The sequence below is a fragment of the Colletotrichum tamarilloi genome (genome assembly GCF_030869305.1).
Source record: "Colletotrichum tamarilloi strain Tom-12 chromosome Unknown Scaffold_21.1, whole genome shotgun sequence".
NCBI lineage: Eukaryota > Fungi > Ascomycota > Sordariomycetes > Glomerellales > Glomerellaceae > Colletotrichum > Colletotrichum tamarilloi.
In genome coordinates this window covers 557516-573771 of record NW_026849404.1, presented here as the reverse complement: position 1 = coordinate 573771, position 16256 = coordinate 557516, and the positions used below count along the sequence as shown (strand labels likewise).

Genomic DNA, 16256 nt, shown 5'->3' with positions numbered 1-16256 from the left:
GGAGGCTGGGTAGGATCTGATCAGCCCAACGTCCCCTCGGCGATCTTCAAATCGATGCTAAGCTGCTAGCTGCTTCTGTTGGCTGCTCACGCGATCTAGACATTCAAGAATTTGGCCGTGAATCAAAATGCATAGATTCTCCATAGTCAAGTTAGGTAGTGGTTAAAAGTTCGTCAGATGTACCACGGCTTCAACGGCAAGGTGGTAATGTTGGTGGTAAAAGCAAACGGTCCAAGGAGGCGTAAGCTACAGCATGTGACTCTTAGTTGAGGTATTAAGACAGGCCAAATAGCAAACAGTAGCACAGTTTAGCGTTTACTTGAGATGTTGAGACAGATCCAACGACAAACAGTGCTAGTCTTGCTCAATTGCGGTCTCACTTGTTGGTTTAAATGTGCCAGTGATTTATCAGAATCTGTCAGCAAAGATGACTCTCCGTCAGGTAAATAGAGCTGACCCTTTGCACAGCTGACATTCCACGTTCCTTTTGTCTGCTGCCATCGTTGAGCCTTGCATGCGAAGTACATTTGTGGCCCTCAGTATTTTCCTAGAAAGAGAAAGGCATATAGGGAGGAAGAGAAATAACAGGCCTTACGGGACGGCATTGAAGAGTGGTTTAAGGCTATGAGTTTCAGTGCTTTTTGGTCCCTGCAGTTGTCAATAGGTGTATGACACAGGGGAGAAGCTCACAGAGGCCAACTGCTATTAGGGTATAGAAGATAAATTACTGAAATCTGCCCTTCCCTCGAGGTATACAACTAGCGCTCTATATATACCTGAGCTGATCCTTTGTTGCTTGGTCCCCCTCCTTATGCCCCTTAAGCTATCCCTTAACCGGCGAGGCCTGACAGCAGTGCAGTAGCTTCCGTAAACAGTTTGACAGATCTAAATGATGTACATACGCTACAGCAGACTCGTTGATAAAATGAATAAATGACACTGGCTTGGTCTCTGTGATTTGCCCCTTACCTACCGTGGGTCGTACGGACCAGAAAGACGTCCAGTTGTAATTCGTCAAAGAGCAAGGTGGACTTTATGCCAACTCAAATAAGAAAGCCAACAAACAATTGCTTCTCAAGTTTACATATAACATGAAGGTGAAGAGTGTTATCCAAATAGATGATAACTAGATCAAATACCATTTACACACTTGGCATGGCGAACGACGTCCTGATATGGCATGGCGATCGACCGTGACATTAATGATTGCATGAAAGGTCTAGATATAGCCTATTAAATCCGAACAAAATCCGAACCCAAGAGCTTCGTAGTACCGAGACAGTGTGTCTCTCTTCACTGGACTTCATGTCTTAATAAGGATCTTATCGTCAAAAATCAAGCTGCTACATTTTCTCTTGATGATCACATGGCATTGGTTTATAAAACGAGATGTTCGCGTTAAAACAATACAGCACCAGCCTCTGAAGACATCATCGCATTATTCCAATTCGTGCTCTCAGATTACTAGGCGGTATACTCATCAAAGTCTGCAGTCATATCAAGACGACCATTTAGTGTCTACTCATCAATGGGGACTCACAGAGCGTACTCAACAAATCGACCATTACTCCATAATACCGAGCTTTTGCATAGTAATAATGCTTCGTGCATATATTGTATAGTACTTAGTGATGTGGGTTAATGTAGTCACAAATCAACTGACCTGTCAGAGCTTTGCCAGTTCCAATTAGTCCACAGCCCTCTAGGCTTCAAGTAACCGAAAGTAGCACTTAATTACCGTAATCTACCCTTTGACCAACGCGTTGCTTCTACTAGCGGGATAAACCAGAAGGGCGTGGCTTATGCTGAAGACACATTGTTTACTAGACACCCTCAGGATCGTGCACAAAAACATCCTCTCATATCTATCTATCATTATCAATTGGTTTTTAAACAGATTGGATGCAGCCTAACGTTAGCGACTATCCTCCTCAACACAGGGTTTGCTTTTACCCTAACCTTAAAATACCCCGAAGGCGTACCCTTTCACTTTCTATAACATGTAGCCGTTCTCAACAAGCATTATACTCGACTCATTATCGAAGTGTCAGACTATATGCCTACATGTCAAGAGTCTTGATGGAAGAGTGGCAGATATCGGAATGCTGTCTGTCAGGCAGAGCACCTTGACGCCGTACCAACAAGTCTAGGAAAGAGGAATCGCCGGCAAAGACAAGCAAATCCCATCAAATGAGCTCCCGAGACCCAAATTTGTTCCCGTCTGGTTGTCACGCGCAATTTGAGCAAGGGTAAGCTGAGCGGGATCATGGATCGGCCATCCACCAGCGTAGCCAAGTAAGCCAGATGAAGTATCTTTGGCAAAGGTCGTCCACGCCCCCCGAAGAAACTCAGCAGTCGCCAGCTCGACTGCAGTGCTGGGCGGCTTCTGAGGCAGCGTGCCGAAAAGAGGTGGAAGCTAGAGGAAAGACAATAGTTAACCTCACGATGTACAAGTCCGGGCAGCATGGTTAAGCACTCACTTCGGCACCGTGATAGGCTCCGCTGGGTGGGTTGGCAGAGATGGCCAGGTTGGGAAAGTCTCCGAAATGCCGGCACCTCCAGGCCAGCATCCCATCGTCCGCAGTCTGGCTGATCCTGATGGCCGTACCGCAGGTATAGTACCTGGAGTTGAAGTCGTTCCAGTACGCGTCTGATTTATTCGGCTGCATCGAACGGAAGAGTCCCGCCTCGTTGGTATTGTCGTCAATCAGGTACCCAGCCTCGGCAGCTCAACGACCAGTATAATCCTCAAATACGAGAATGTCGTCCACGCCAGGCCCGAAAGCGGGCGTAGAGCCGACACCCGTCTCCTCGGGCCCGAATGCGCCAAAGATTTTCTCGCTGGTCCGGTTCCTCATGCAGTCCGTGACGAGCTTAGGGTCTGTGGCATTGCTTGTGTCAGTGCCGCAGCCGACGGCCGCCCCGAGTCTAGACCACCTCGTCGACATGTAGTTCCTGCTAAGAGCGGGGAAGCCAACGACGGCTTTCTTCCGCTCGCCGACTTGTGGCTTGGTCCAAATATTAACTGATAAACAGTCCTCGCTTTGAGGGTACTCTGTGTCAGGCGGTTGCATACAGCCAGGGCCCTGTTTCGCAGCACGTTAGACACAACGTTCCCAAGTTGAGGTAGGCAAAAATGACCGAGACAGCCACTAGACTTACGAATGCTGAGACATTGATGACTGCAGAGTCATTATAGGTAACAAGAGGCTGAAAACGCAGGGCACCTACAGGTGCAGCGGCAAACGGAATCCCGAGATACTCGAAAACATCGAGGACGTCCTGGGTAGCGTGGCCGACGACACGACCGCTGGTGGCGGAATTTCTTGGTCAACAGACCAGGTGTCGAACTTGGTAGGCTTTGGAGCCATGAGTCCGCAAAAGACACCTATAATGAGCGTGGCATGCTTCATGACGAAGGACTTTCCACACAAGAATGACGTTGATAGAGAGTGTGAGGGGTGGAACCAAGAGAGTGAAAGAAAAGAAAGAACTCTTCGACAGTTGAGGAGATGCGATTGGTTCGAAAGGAAAAGTTAAAGGTAGAGTTCGAACCGCTAGACTCTTTGAATGCAGAGAAAAGACGGACAATCGGCATCCCCAAAATATACGTAGATGATCCTATTATTATTATTGGTATCCCTATTACAGGGTAGTTAGTTCGAACCGTGGGTTAACGAAGAGATTAATTAAACTATATAAATTTTTATATAAATATAAAAAGGAGGTTCTAATTATAAATTAAGTTAGTTATAATAATTATAAATAAGGCCCCTAATTAGCCCTTATATAGTTAGCTATATATTATAATTAAATTAAACTTCTAATTTAATACTAACTTTCTTTTTTTTTATTAATTTATTTATTATAATTAGAGGTATAATTTAACTTTAAGCCCGTTTATTAAGTTATTTCTTTTTCTTTTTTTTTTTACTCTTTTTATATAACCTATCCCTCTATTTATATATTAACTTTTTTATTATTTATAAATTATTCTAATTTTTTATTAAATATTACTTTTATAAAAGTATTAGCGAGGTTATTATTATTATTAATTTAATAAATTTCGAAGATTTTACGTTTTTTATATAATTATTTAAGAGCTATAATATTAATTATAAGCCTCTTTTTTTTATTATTCTTAATTTAATAAAGTATTTATATAATAAATAAGAATTAGTATAAATAACTATTAGGATTAGTAAAAAGTTAAGTTAATTAATAATCTTTTTTAGTATTATTAAAATTATATAAACGAGGTTAATATTATTAATTATATTATAAACTTTTAATACTAGTATACTTCTTATTATTTACTTATTTTTAGTTAATAAATAGTAAACTATATTATTATATATAGTAAATTCGCTCTTATTTATACTCTTATTAATTAGGATAATAATATACCTTAATTATAAAATAAGGTCGTCGTTATTTATAAATAACTTATTAATAAAAACGTAAAGCTTATTAATAATAAGGTTAATTAAGTAATAAACGAGGCTTTAATTAAGATTTATTTATTATTATTTAAACTACTTATTAAGTACTTCGACGTTTTATTTATTTAGTTCTATAGTTTATATTATTTTAGTATAATTAAAAATTATTTTAAGCTAATATATACTTATAATATATACCCCTCGCGCGAGCTTAGCTTTATATTATTTTTTAATATTAATTATATTTAAGTTAACGAGGTTAATTTTTTTATTTTACCCCTTTTATTAAAAAATAACGGTTTTTTGTTTAATTATAAAAATCCTATTATTAAATATTAATAAGTTATTTATTATAAAGACCTTTTTTAACTTTGCTATAAATCCCGCTTTTTAAAGCTCTTTATCCTCTTTTTTTTATAAAATTAATATTAAATAAGCTTAATATATCGTTAGTTTATATTTTAATAATTTTAAATTATTTACTTTCGTACTTAGAAATTAATAAGTATAAGTTATACGTAAATATAATTATTAATAATTAATTAATATAAAAATCGTAGTATATAACTTATTAATAAGTACCCAATTCTACGAGCTTATATAGTAATTTAAATATTTTAATAATTATACTTTTTAAGTACTTACTAACTATTTTTTTTAATAAATAAGCTAGGATTTTCTTTATAAGCCCTATAACTAATTAAGTATAAGCCTAAGTAATATTATAGCTCTAAATCTCGTATCCCTTTTTTTATAATAATATTATTAATACTATTATTAATCGTTAGTTATAGTACTATATTATAAGTAATTAGGTAAGTAGCGTCACCTTTTTAACGTTACTATACCCCTAAATTATATACTTAAATTTCTCGTATAGTTAAGGTATTCCTTTTTTCTTAATTTTATATACCATTTACAATTTAAATATATAGAGATTTTTATATTTCTTAGGGTTATAGAAGATAAATTAATCCCCCTGACGGAGTAATCTACCGGGGCCGTACTATATATTACGTATTAGGGAAAACTAAGTATATTACGCTCTATACCTAACTACTAATTAAAATAGTTAACTAACTCGATTATTATCTTTTTTTTATTAATAGCTCCCGACCTTCCCCTGCATAACTATTTAGAGAGCGAGCTATACTTATTTTAATATATATAAGACCTCTTAATATTAGCTTATATAAATAGCTAAATCTTATATTATATACTCTTTTTTATTAAGGATTAAAAGGCCTCTTATATATTCCCTTATATTTATAATATAGCCCATATTAAAAAGATTTCTAACTTTATAAAATATAATTTCTAAACTAATATTAATATACTAAATTTTAATATTTATATTAGCCTAGCTATTTATAGCATTCGTACTATTACTTAGCTAAATTCCGTATTATTAAAAAATACTTCGCTATTTTTTAAATATATTTACGTTAGTTATAATAGCTATAGCGTTAAGCTAATTAAAGAGCGTATTTAGTTTAAGAGGGGTAGACTTATTAATAAGCATTTTTAGAGTTCTAACTTATTAATTATTAACTATATATTAAAAAAATAAGTTCTTATTAAAGTAATAGTTTATATATTAATAAGTTTATTTAATAAATTTATTTAATAAATTTATTTAGTTTAAATAGAGAGTAGCTTTAGGTAGTATTAGAAACAATAAAGATAAAAATTTTTTTTATAAGCTTTAGTACGTAAATATTAGCTTATTTAGCCCTTTTTTTAAAAACCTCTACGTTATTATTAAAGTTTAAAACCTCTATAGTTAAGGAAAGCCGCTTTTAACTATTATAGCTAACTATTATAACTAATTATTATGGCCGACTTTTATTATTAACTTTTTTAACTAGTACTATTATAAAATAGCTTACTTATTTCGAATTATATAGTAGTATTACGACTTAATATATATAATAAGACTAGGGTCCCGCCCCACGGGACTTATAATAGCTATTATACTATATATATAAAAGTACGGACTTAAAATAACTTTTCTTAGGACGGAAGAACTATAAATAAGTTACGTAACTACGATTATATAATAAAATAAGGAACGGATACTTATAAATAAATAAAACGGACGATTATAAATAAATAAAATAAATAACTATTTAGTAAATAGTTAAATAATAATAAATAAGAATATTATAAAAAATATATTTAAGAACGAGATTTATATATAATATAAACTTAAGCCGGGTTTAAAGATAGATTTTTTATAGCTTCTTTAATAATTAACTTAATATTAAATTTTATAATTATTTTTAGCTATTTTTATTAAAAATTCCTTTAATAAGACTATAATTAATTATTAAAGCTTTATTTATTTTACGATTTATAAATATAGTTTTAATAAAGCTATTTATAACTATAATACTACTTATTTAATATTTATAACCTTAACTTTTATTAATATACTTATTATAACTAGCTAGTTATAATATTTTAATTACTCCTATTTAATAAATTAACTTTATAATAATTTATTAAATAATAAAATAAATAATAATATTTTTTAAAACCCTAAGTACCCCTTTATTTAACTTTAAATAATTTATTAACTTAATTAATAAGCTAACTAGGGTTAAGGATAATAAAATACTTAATATTATTTATAACTCTAATAATAATATAGTTTTTAAAAAAGTAAATTATAAAAGAATATAATATACTATTAAAAAAATAATAAATAAAATAAAGAACTCATAGAGCTCTTTAATAATAATTCTATTTAAATAATTCTAATTCTAATTAAAAATAACGAAAATATCGCCGCTTTTTAAAATATAATTAACGAAGTTATAACTAACTTAAGTATTAAAAAAAAAGAAATAAATAATTTAAAATAAAAAGTTAGAACCCTCCGAGCTACTATTAATATTATTAAAACTCTTATAGATAAATAAAAGAAACTTAAGCTTAATATACTTATTATTTTTAATAAAACTACTAAATAACTTAAAGGATTCTTAATTTAGATTAAAACTTATTAAACGTTTTATATTATTAACTTTTATAATAAAACTAAATAAGTTATTTATATAATAACTTTCTTTAGAGAACGAGCTTTAAAATAGTTCGAACCTTTTTAAAAAGAATTTTTTAATAATAATAGTTATTTATTATATTATAAAGAAAGAATTATGAATATTTTTAATAGTATAATAGGATTTTAGAGCGCCCTCGAATCCCTATTCTAAGACCTTAATAAAAAATAATAAGTTAAAAAAAACTTAGCTAACTTTTAATAAACTAAGTTTACCTCGTATTATATTATTAAGTTTAAAAAACTTATAATATAACTTAATTTTATTAAAAAAACCCGTATTTTCTTATTTTATTAAAGATTAAAAAATAAAATTAAGGACGAACTTAGTAAAATAAAAATATTAATAAAATTCTTATAATACGTCGAGCTCGCTATTAAAATTAATACTTAACTATATAAATAATATAAAAAAAAAAAAGAGGTACAATACCCTTAAACTAATTTTAATAAAAATACTAAAACTATAATAAATTACTAAGTAATTACTAAAATAATTTAAGAAATTAATAATAATAAAATACGTTTTATAAATAATACGGAAGACTTATAGACTTTAGTATTATTAAATATAAAGAACTATAATAAAAAAAGGATTTTAAATACTATAACTATAATAAACTAAGATATATAGCTAGAAATTACTAATAACCTAAGTATATTTAATACTAACTTATTTTAAAAAAACGAGCTAATATTATAAATAAAGAAGTCTTTTATAAATAACTCTTATAAATAACTTATTATAACGATAACTATCTTATTTATTAAAATAATAAAAAATAAATAGGATAGTACCCTAAGTAATTTAAAAATATAAAACGATTTAAATATAATACTATACTATTTATTAAGACCTTAGTAATAATAATAAAAAAAAAAATACCCGCTTACTAACCCTATACTTTTAAAAAAAAATAATATCGAATATATTATAATACTCTCTTAAATTTATAAGAATATAAAAAAAAAAGCTAAGATAGACCCCGTTATAAAAAATATACTTTACTTTTTCAAAGAATAAATTAAGTAAAAACTCTTAGTTAATATAAAGGAGTAACTCTTTAAGTTTAAAAAAAGAGGACCTAATATAAAAAAAATTATAAATAGCCTTGTTTATATAGTATAATAAAACTATATAAATTAAAAATAACTTATTAAGTTTAAAAAAGAATTCGATTTAAATAAAATCCTAACTAAGTCTATTTATATAATATAAAAAGTAAATAGTAATAAAAAATTTATTTATAAAATTAAAGAATAGTTTAAAAGCTTCTTATATAAAAATAAAATTAAAATAATTAAAAAACCGATTCTTAATTTCGGAATTATAAAAAAAAGAAAAATTAACTTTAACTTTAAAAAAGAAAATATTAAAATAAGACCTAGCTTTTTTTATTTTAATAAAATAAAATTATTTTATAATTTAAACGAACTTCGTAACGTTACTTAATAACGTACTTAAATAAAAATTAATTATAAAATACTATTTAGTATTAATAATACTAATTTTAAAAATAATAATAATAAACTATAATATAAATATATTTATTTATTTAAAAATAACTAAACTATTTAGTTTTATAAAACTAAAAAACATAAGAAAATTATAATAACTCCCTATATAAATAAAGACTACTCTTTACTCAACCCCGAGGACCCCTTTTATAAAATATTATTTTAAGTAGAGTACTTAAATAATAAATACTTTTAGTACTTCGTATATAAATAAAATAGCTATTTTTATTTATAAAAACGTAATAATAAACTTATTAGAAATATTTATATAAAAAACTAATTACTTAGTTAGACATTACTAAGCTTTAATAATAATAATAAAGTAATATTTAGTCTAAATCCTAACTTTTTTATAAAATACCTTAATAGCGAATATATAAAGTAAGAAGATTATAAATATAATTAATATTAAATTTATTACGTTAAAAAAGTTAAAATATAAAGAGAATAATAAGAACTATATAAGTAAAATATTTAATAAAAAAAGCGTATATTAAAAAATTAAAAAAGCTAATTATAAAAAAACGACGAGAAGTAAAAATAAAAAAAAAGTTCTTATATATAACTAAATAATATAATAACGTATATTTATAAGTTAACCTCGATATTTATAAATAAGGACTAAACGCTATTATTAATAATAATATATAAAAAACCTATATTTTATTAAGAATAGTAAACAAACTTAATTTATTATAAATATAAAAAAATAATTTATATTAATTATAAATAATAAAAAAAGAACGAGTTAATTATAATTACGGATATATTAATTAAAAGACTATATATTTCTTAATATATATTAATAATTAATAAGAATAACTATAATATAATATTATAAAAATCGGAAATATTAATATTATCCTAGGGATCTCGTAATTATAAAAGTATAATTTATAAATAGATTAAACTATTAGCTAGGTCTTTTAAAAAAATCTAGTTACTAAACGACCTAAAAAAAAAAAGGGTTTAAATAGATTTTTAATAATTTTTAAAAAACGAAAATAAATACGATATATAACTTTTATTAAAATAGTAAAAAGTTCTAAAAAGTTTATATATAATATTAATAATTAAGAATCGTAATAACTCTAAACTATACTTAAAGAGTACTAAATATATATAAAACTATTTATAAAACTTAAAAAAATAGGATTATTAGAATATAATAATTAGGATATAGAAATCGAACTTAAAAAAAGAGCGTAACTTAGGTTCTACTTAATATACTTAATAAACTAAGAAAAATAAGAATATCTTAATAAATATATTAATAAGAAACTCGAAAAAGGATATATTTAATTATTAAATTCTTTTATAAGATTCCCTTTATTTTTTATATTAAAAAAGGATAGAAAATTAAAACTTATTATTAATTATAAAAGACTTAACGAAATTATAAAAAAGAATTACTATCCTTTATTATTTATTACTAAGCTTAAAGATCTATTTTATAAAACTAACTAGTTTATTATTATAAATCTTAAGGAAGTATTTAATTAAATTCGAATTAAAAAAGAAATAAATAAAAAACGGTATTCTAAACTTATAGAGGACTTTTTAAGTATTTTATTATACCCTTTAGACTTATTAATACTTTAGTAACTTTTTAAATAATAGTTAACTACGTACTCTAAGAATACGTTAATATTTTTATTATTATTTATATTAATAATATCCTTATTTTCTTCCTTAATTTCGAAATATATAAAAAGTATATTTATATAGTATTTTAAAAACTTTAAAATACTAAATTATATACCGAACTTTCTAAATACGAGTTCTATATATAAAAAATAAACTTTTTTAAATATATTATTATATTAAAATAAATCTATATATAAATATTAAAAATAAAAATAGTTAAGAACTAGCCTATATTATAGAACGTTAAAGATATATAAAGATTTTTAAAATTCGTTAATTTTTACTAACGATTTTTTAAAAACTATACTAATATAATTAGACTTCTTAATAACTTAATATAAAAAAATACCTTATTTATTTAAGATCCTAAATATAAAAAAATATTCGTTAAAATTAAGAATATAATTATTTCCGAACTAGTTATTATAATCCTAAATTTTTAAAAACCTTTTAAAATCGAGATTAACGCTTTAAACTTTACTATAAGAGCGGTTTTAAAATAATAAAATAAATAAAAAAAGCTTTACTTATATTATTTTTATTCTAAAATATTTTATAAAATAAAGTTAAATTAATAAATTTATAATAAAGAACTAATAGTAATTATTAAAATATTTCGAAAATAGAAACTATAGTTATTTAGAACTAAATACGAAGTTATAATTTATATAAACTATAAGAACTTTATAAACTTTATAATAAATAAAGACCTAAATAAATAATAAGTTAAATAGAGCGAATTCTTATTTAAGTATAATTTCTAAATCATTTATTAAAAAGGTTTAGAGAATAGTAAAATAAACGCTCTTAGTAAAAAACCCGATTATAAAGTTATAGTTTTTAAAAAAATATAAATTATTTTTAAATAAGAGAAGGATAGTAGTTTTATATTAATTATAAAGCTTTTTATAATAATTAAAAGGATTAATATTAGCCCGATTAAAAAAATAACTCCTAAGCTTATTATAAAAATTTATAATATATTAATATATAATTACTAAGGAGTTATTAAAACGTAAAAACGGATTTATTAGTATTATAATAAATTTATTATATATACTAAAATTATAAAAATAATTAAGGACTATATAACTTATAAAAAAAATAAAAATAGCTTATATAAGCCTTATAACAAGCTATAACTACTATAATTACTAATAAAAATATAGTAATTAATTATATAGAACTTTATTATTAAATTACTAAAGTCTAAAGAACTATTTACCAAAGTATAATATAATAATATTTTAGTTATAATTAACTAACTTATTAAGTTCGAATATTTTATCCTTTATAAAGAATTAAGTATTATAAAAGACCTAGTATACGTATTTACTAAGGTTATATTTTTAAACTACGGTTTATTAAAAAAATTTATCTGAGATAAAAATAAGTTATTTATTTCGAAATTTTAGAAATCCTTAATTTTATAACTTAGTATAAACTATAAATTATTAATATTATTTTATTTATAAACTAATAGATAAATAAAAAGGATTAACTAGATTTTTAAAATATATTTTTATTATTATATAAACTATAACTAAGATAATTAAGTAGTATTTTTATTAATAGCCTAGTTTATATATAATAATATAGTTAATAAAAGTATAAGAGAATCCCTATTTTATTTTAATTATAGATTCTAATTAATAATATATAAAGAAGTATAATAAGGACTATAAATTATAAAAACTATAATAAATATAAATAAACTTAAAGAGATTTATAAATAAGCTTTATTAAACTTCGAGTTCATATAATAATATATAAAAAAGAATATAAATAGATTAAAAATTAAAAAACTATTTTTAAAAAAGGGGGATAGTACTTATTTTTTTTATTATAATATTAAAATAAAATAATTAAATAATAAATTAAATTATAAAAAGCTTAGACCTTTCGAAATTATTAAAAAAGTTTTATTAATTAATTATAAATTAAAATTATTAAATATAATATAATATAATCCTATTTTTTATATTTTACTACTTAAGCTTATATTAAAGGGTTTATATATAGAAAATTATATTATTATTAAACTAAACTAATTAAAATACGAAATTAAAAAAATTATTAATTATAAAATTAAGAATAAAATATAAGAATTCCTTATTAAATAGAAAAATTATAAATATAAAAAAAATATATAAGAACTTATTACGAACTTTTAAAACTCTTAATAGCTTCTTAAGGAGTATTAAAATTAAAATTAAACTTAAAACTCCTAGTTATTACGGCGTCCTAATTAATAATTTTAAAAATATTATTAACTTATATTTTATAACCTATTAAAAAAGTATTTTTAAAATCCTTAAAAAACTCCTCTAATATAATTTAATTCTTTTTAAATACTATTCGTTTTTAAGAACGAAAACGCTTTAACTTAAATAATAACTTATTTAACTTAGTTTAGGCTTATTAATAAGCCTTAGCCTTTTTTTATAACTCCGTAATTCTTTTTTAAAACTATAACTTTTTTATTTTTTTTTTATAATTAAAATAGTTAAATTCCGTTACTAACTAACTAATTATACTTAATTAGCTAGAACTTAATAAATAAAAATATAATATTTATAAATATAAATAGTATTAATAAACGTATTATATAAAATACTTAAATAATAATATATTTTATAAACCTTAAAATTAAAAAAAACTAAATAATAAATACCCCGTAAGTAATAATTTAAATAAAATATTATTTCTATACTTTTATTAAAAAAACGAATAATATATAATAATTTATAATAAGACGTAGCTATTAAAGATTTCGATTTTTTAATTCGATTTAATATTATATTAATATATTTAAAAAAAAAAAATACTTAACAATTCTTTAACTTAGAAATAAATAACTTATTTATAAGCTTAGAGAATTAGATTTTTGAAAAGAGGAGCTAATATTATAATTTAATATATATAATAAGGCTAGGGTCCCGCCTTACGGGACTTATAATAACTATTATACTATATATATAAAAGTACAAACTTAAAATAACTCCTTTTAAAATAAAAAAACTATAAATAAGTTACGTAACTACGATTATATAATAAAATAAGGAACGGATGCCTATAAATAAATAAGATAAATAATTATAAATAAATAAAACGCATAACTATTTAGTAAATAGTTAAATAATAGTAAATAAAAATATTATAAAAAATATATTTAAAAACGAGATTTATATATAATATAAACTTAAGCTAGGCTTAAAAATAAACTTCTTATAACTTTTTTAATAATTAACTTAATATTAAATTTTATAATTATTTTTAGCTATTTTTATTAAGAATTCTTTTAATAAGACTATAATTAATTACTAAAGCCTTATTTATTTTATAACTTATAAATATAGCTTTAGTAAAGCTATTTATAACTATAATACTACTTATTTAGTATCTATAGCCTTAACTTTTACTAATATACTTACTACGACTAACTAGTTATAATAAGTAGTTTTGATATCGAAATTATTATATTATATTAAGCGCGTACTTAGGGTATATTGCGCGTATTATATAATTAAAAAGTATACCGTATTATATAATTTTTTTTAAAAACATAATCCCGTTAAAGTTAATTTTTTATATTTATAAAGCTAAAAAAAAAACTACTATATAGAAGATAAATCAATATACCCCTCGATTATATAGAGTATTTATTTTAATAAAATCTAATCCCTTATACGGCTTTTTAGTAGTTATAATAATACCTTTTTTATGTAGTTTAACTATTAGCTCGAAATTAGCTTTCTCTTTTATTATATAAAAAATATTAATTACCTTATTATTAGTAATAAATTACTATATTAGGGCTTATTATTATAGTTTTTTATAACGTCTTATTAATAATATTAATACCTTTTTAACTATTTCCTTTTCTTTATTATTTATTAATATTATTATGATAATTTCGTTAAAAATAATTTCTTATACTTTTATTACGGGTTATATAATTTCCCCTAGCTCTTTTTTTTTTATATAAATTAAAAATTACTTTAATAAGATCTATATAATATAATTTAATTATTATAATTAATATTTTAAGTAATTAGTTATATAGTAGTTTTTTTTTTCTAGCTTTATAAGTATAAAAGATCGACCTTAACGGGATTACGCTTTTAAAAAAAATTATATAATATAATATACTTTTTAATTATATAATATACGTAATATATTCTAAGTACGTACTTAATATAATATAGTAATTTCGATACGAAAACTATTATTTAATTTAGAATAGGTAAGCTATTTTTTACGTAGCGGCGCTAGCTAAAAAAGTTAATAATAGAGGTTAATTATAATAGTTAACTATAATAGTCGGTTATTATAGTTAGCTATAATAGTTAAAAGCGGCTTTTTTTAACTATAAAGGTTTTAAATTTTCATAATAATATAGAGGTTTTTAGAAAAAGGGTTAAATAAGCTAATATTTATTATTTAGAACTTATAAAAATTCTTTTTATTTTTATTATTTTTAATATTATTTAAAACTACTCTCTATTAAAACTAAATAAATTTATTAAATAAATTTACTAAATAAACTTATTAATATATAAACTACTACTTTAATAAAAACTTATTTTATTTTTAATATATAATTAATAATTAATAAGTTAGAACTTTAAAAAATACTTATTAATAAGTTTACCCCTCTTAAACTAAGTACCCTCTTTAACTAGCTCGACGTTATAATTATTATAATTAACGTAAGTATACTTAAGAAGTAGCGAAGTACTTTTTAATAATATAGAATTTAGCTAAGTAATATTATAAATATTATAAATAGCTAGGTTAATATAGATATTAAGATTTAATATATTAATATTAACTTAGTTATAATAATTATAATAAACGGGCTAGAGGTATATAGGGTTAAAATAATAAGTTAATATTTTAAATAACTCTTATAAGCCCCCTTAGGTAATAATAATACTTATATAAAAAAATAGATTATATTAAACTTAGTTATTTATATAGGCTAGTATTAAGAAGTTTTATACGCGTTAGAGTAAGTAAAGCTCGCCCTATAAGTAACTAAAACTTAAAAAGACTGCGGTAAAAATTTAAGAGCTATTTTAATTAGTAATTAGGTATAGAGCGCAATATACTTAGTTTTCCTTAATACGTAATATACGGTACGGCCCCGGTGGATTGCTCTATCGGGGGGAAGTAACTAGTTATAATTTCTCGTAATTACGTAAAACTACTTATTAATAAAAATTAATTTATATAGCCTAGTTTATTATTAAGTAATTTCGTACTAAACTTATATATCTAAATTTAAAAATATATTTAAATTAGCCCCTATATTAAGTTTATTATATATGGTAATTACTTTATTAACTTACTTTTTTATATTTATTTTATATAGTACTTATATTACTTTTTTAATTACTTAGGCTCGTTAGCTTATATTTAATAATAGTAACGAGGTTAAAATCGTTTTTAAATATATTCTAAATACTAATAGCGTTAATATAAGCTTATTAAGCTCTATAATATTATTATAATACTTAAGTACTATTTAGAGATATTTATTATTAATAAAATTAGGAATTTTTTTTTAATAATTCTAAACG

At 23.7% G+C, this 16256-nt stretch overlaps 2 protein-coding genes across 2 annotated transcripts; one reads left to right on the top strand and one right to left on the bottom strand.

The window, feature by feature from the left end:
• Positions 1–2146: 2146 nt before the first annotated feature.
• On the bottom strand, positions 2147–3413 carry CTAM01_07187 (carboxylesterase; the record flags this gene model as incomplete). Its single annotated transcript, XM_060523212.1, has 5 exons — positions 2147–2416; positions 2481–2728; positions 2804–3086; positions 3163–3182; positions 3263–3413. The coding sequence occupies 5 exons, from the start codon at positions 3411–3413 to the stop codon at positions 2147–2149; spliced, it is 972 nt and encodes a 323-aa protein (XP_060382343.1).
• A 6919-nt stretch (positions 3414–10332) lies between these two features.
• CTAM01_07186 (uncharacterized protein) lies at positions 10333–10491 on the top strand (the record flags this gene model as incomplete). The annotated part of the gene is made up of 1 exon (XM_060523211.1): positions 10333–10491. A coding segment is annotated over one exon (159 nt), but the record flags the coding sequence as incomplete, so codon positions are not given.
• Between the last annotated feature and the right edge of the window lie 5765 nt (positions 10492–16256).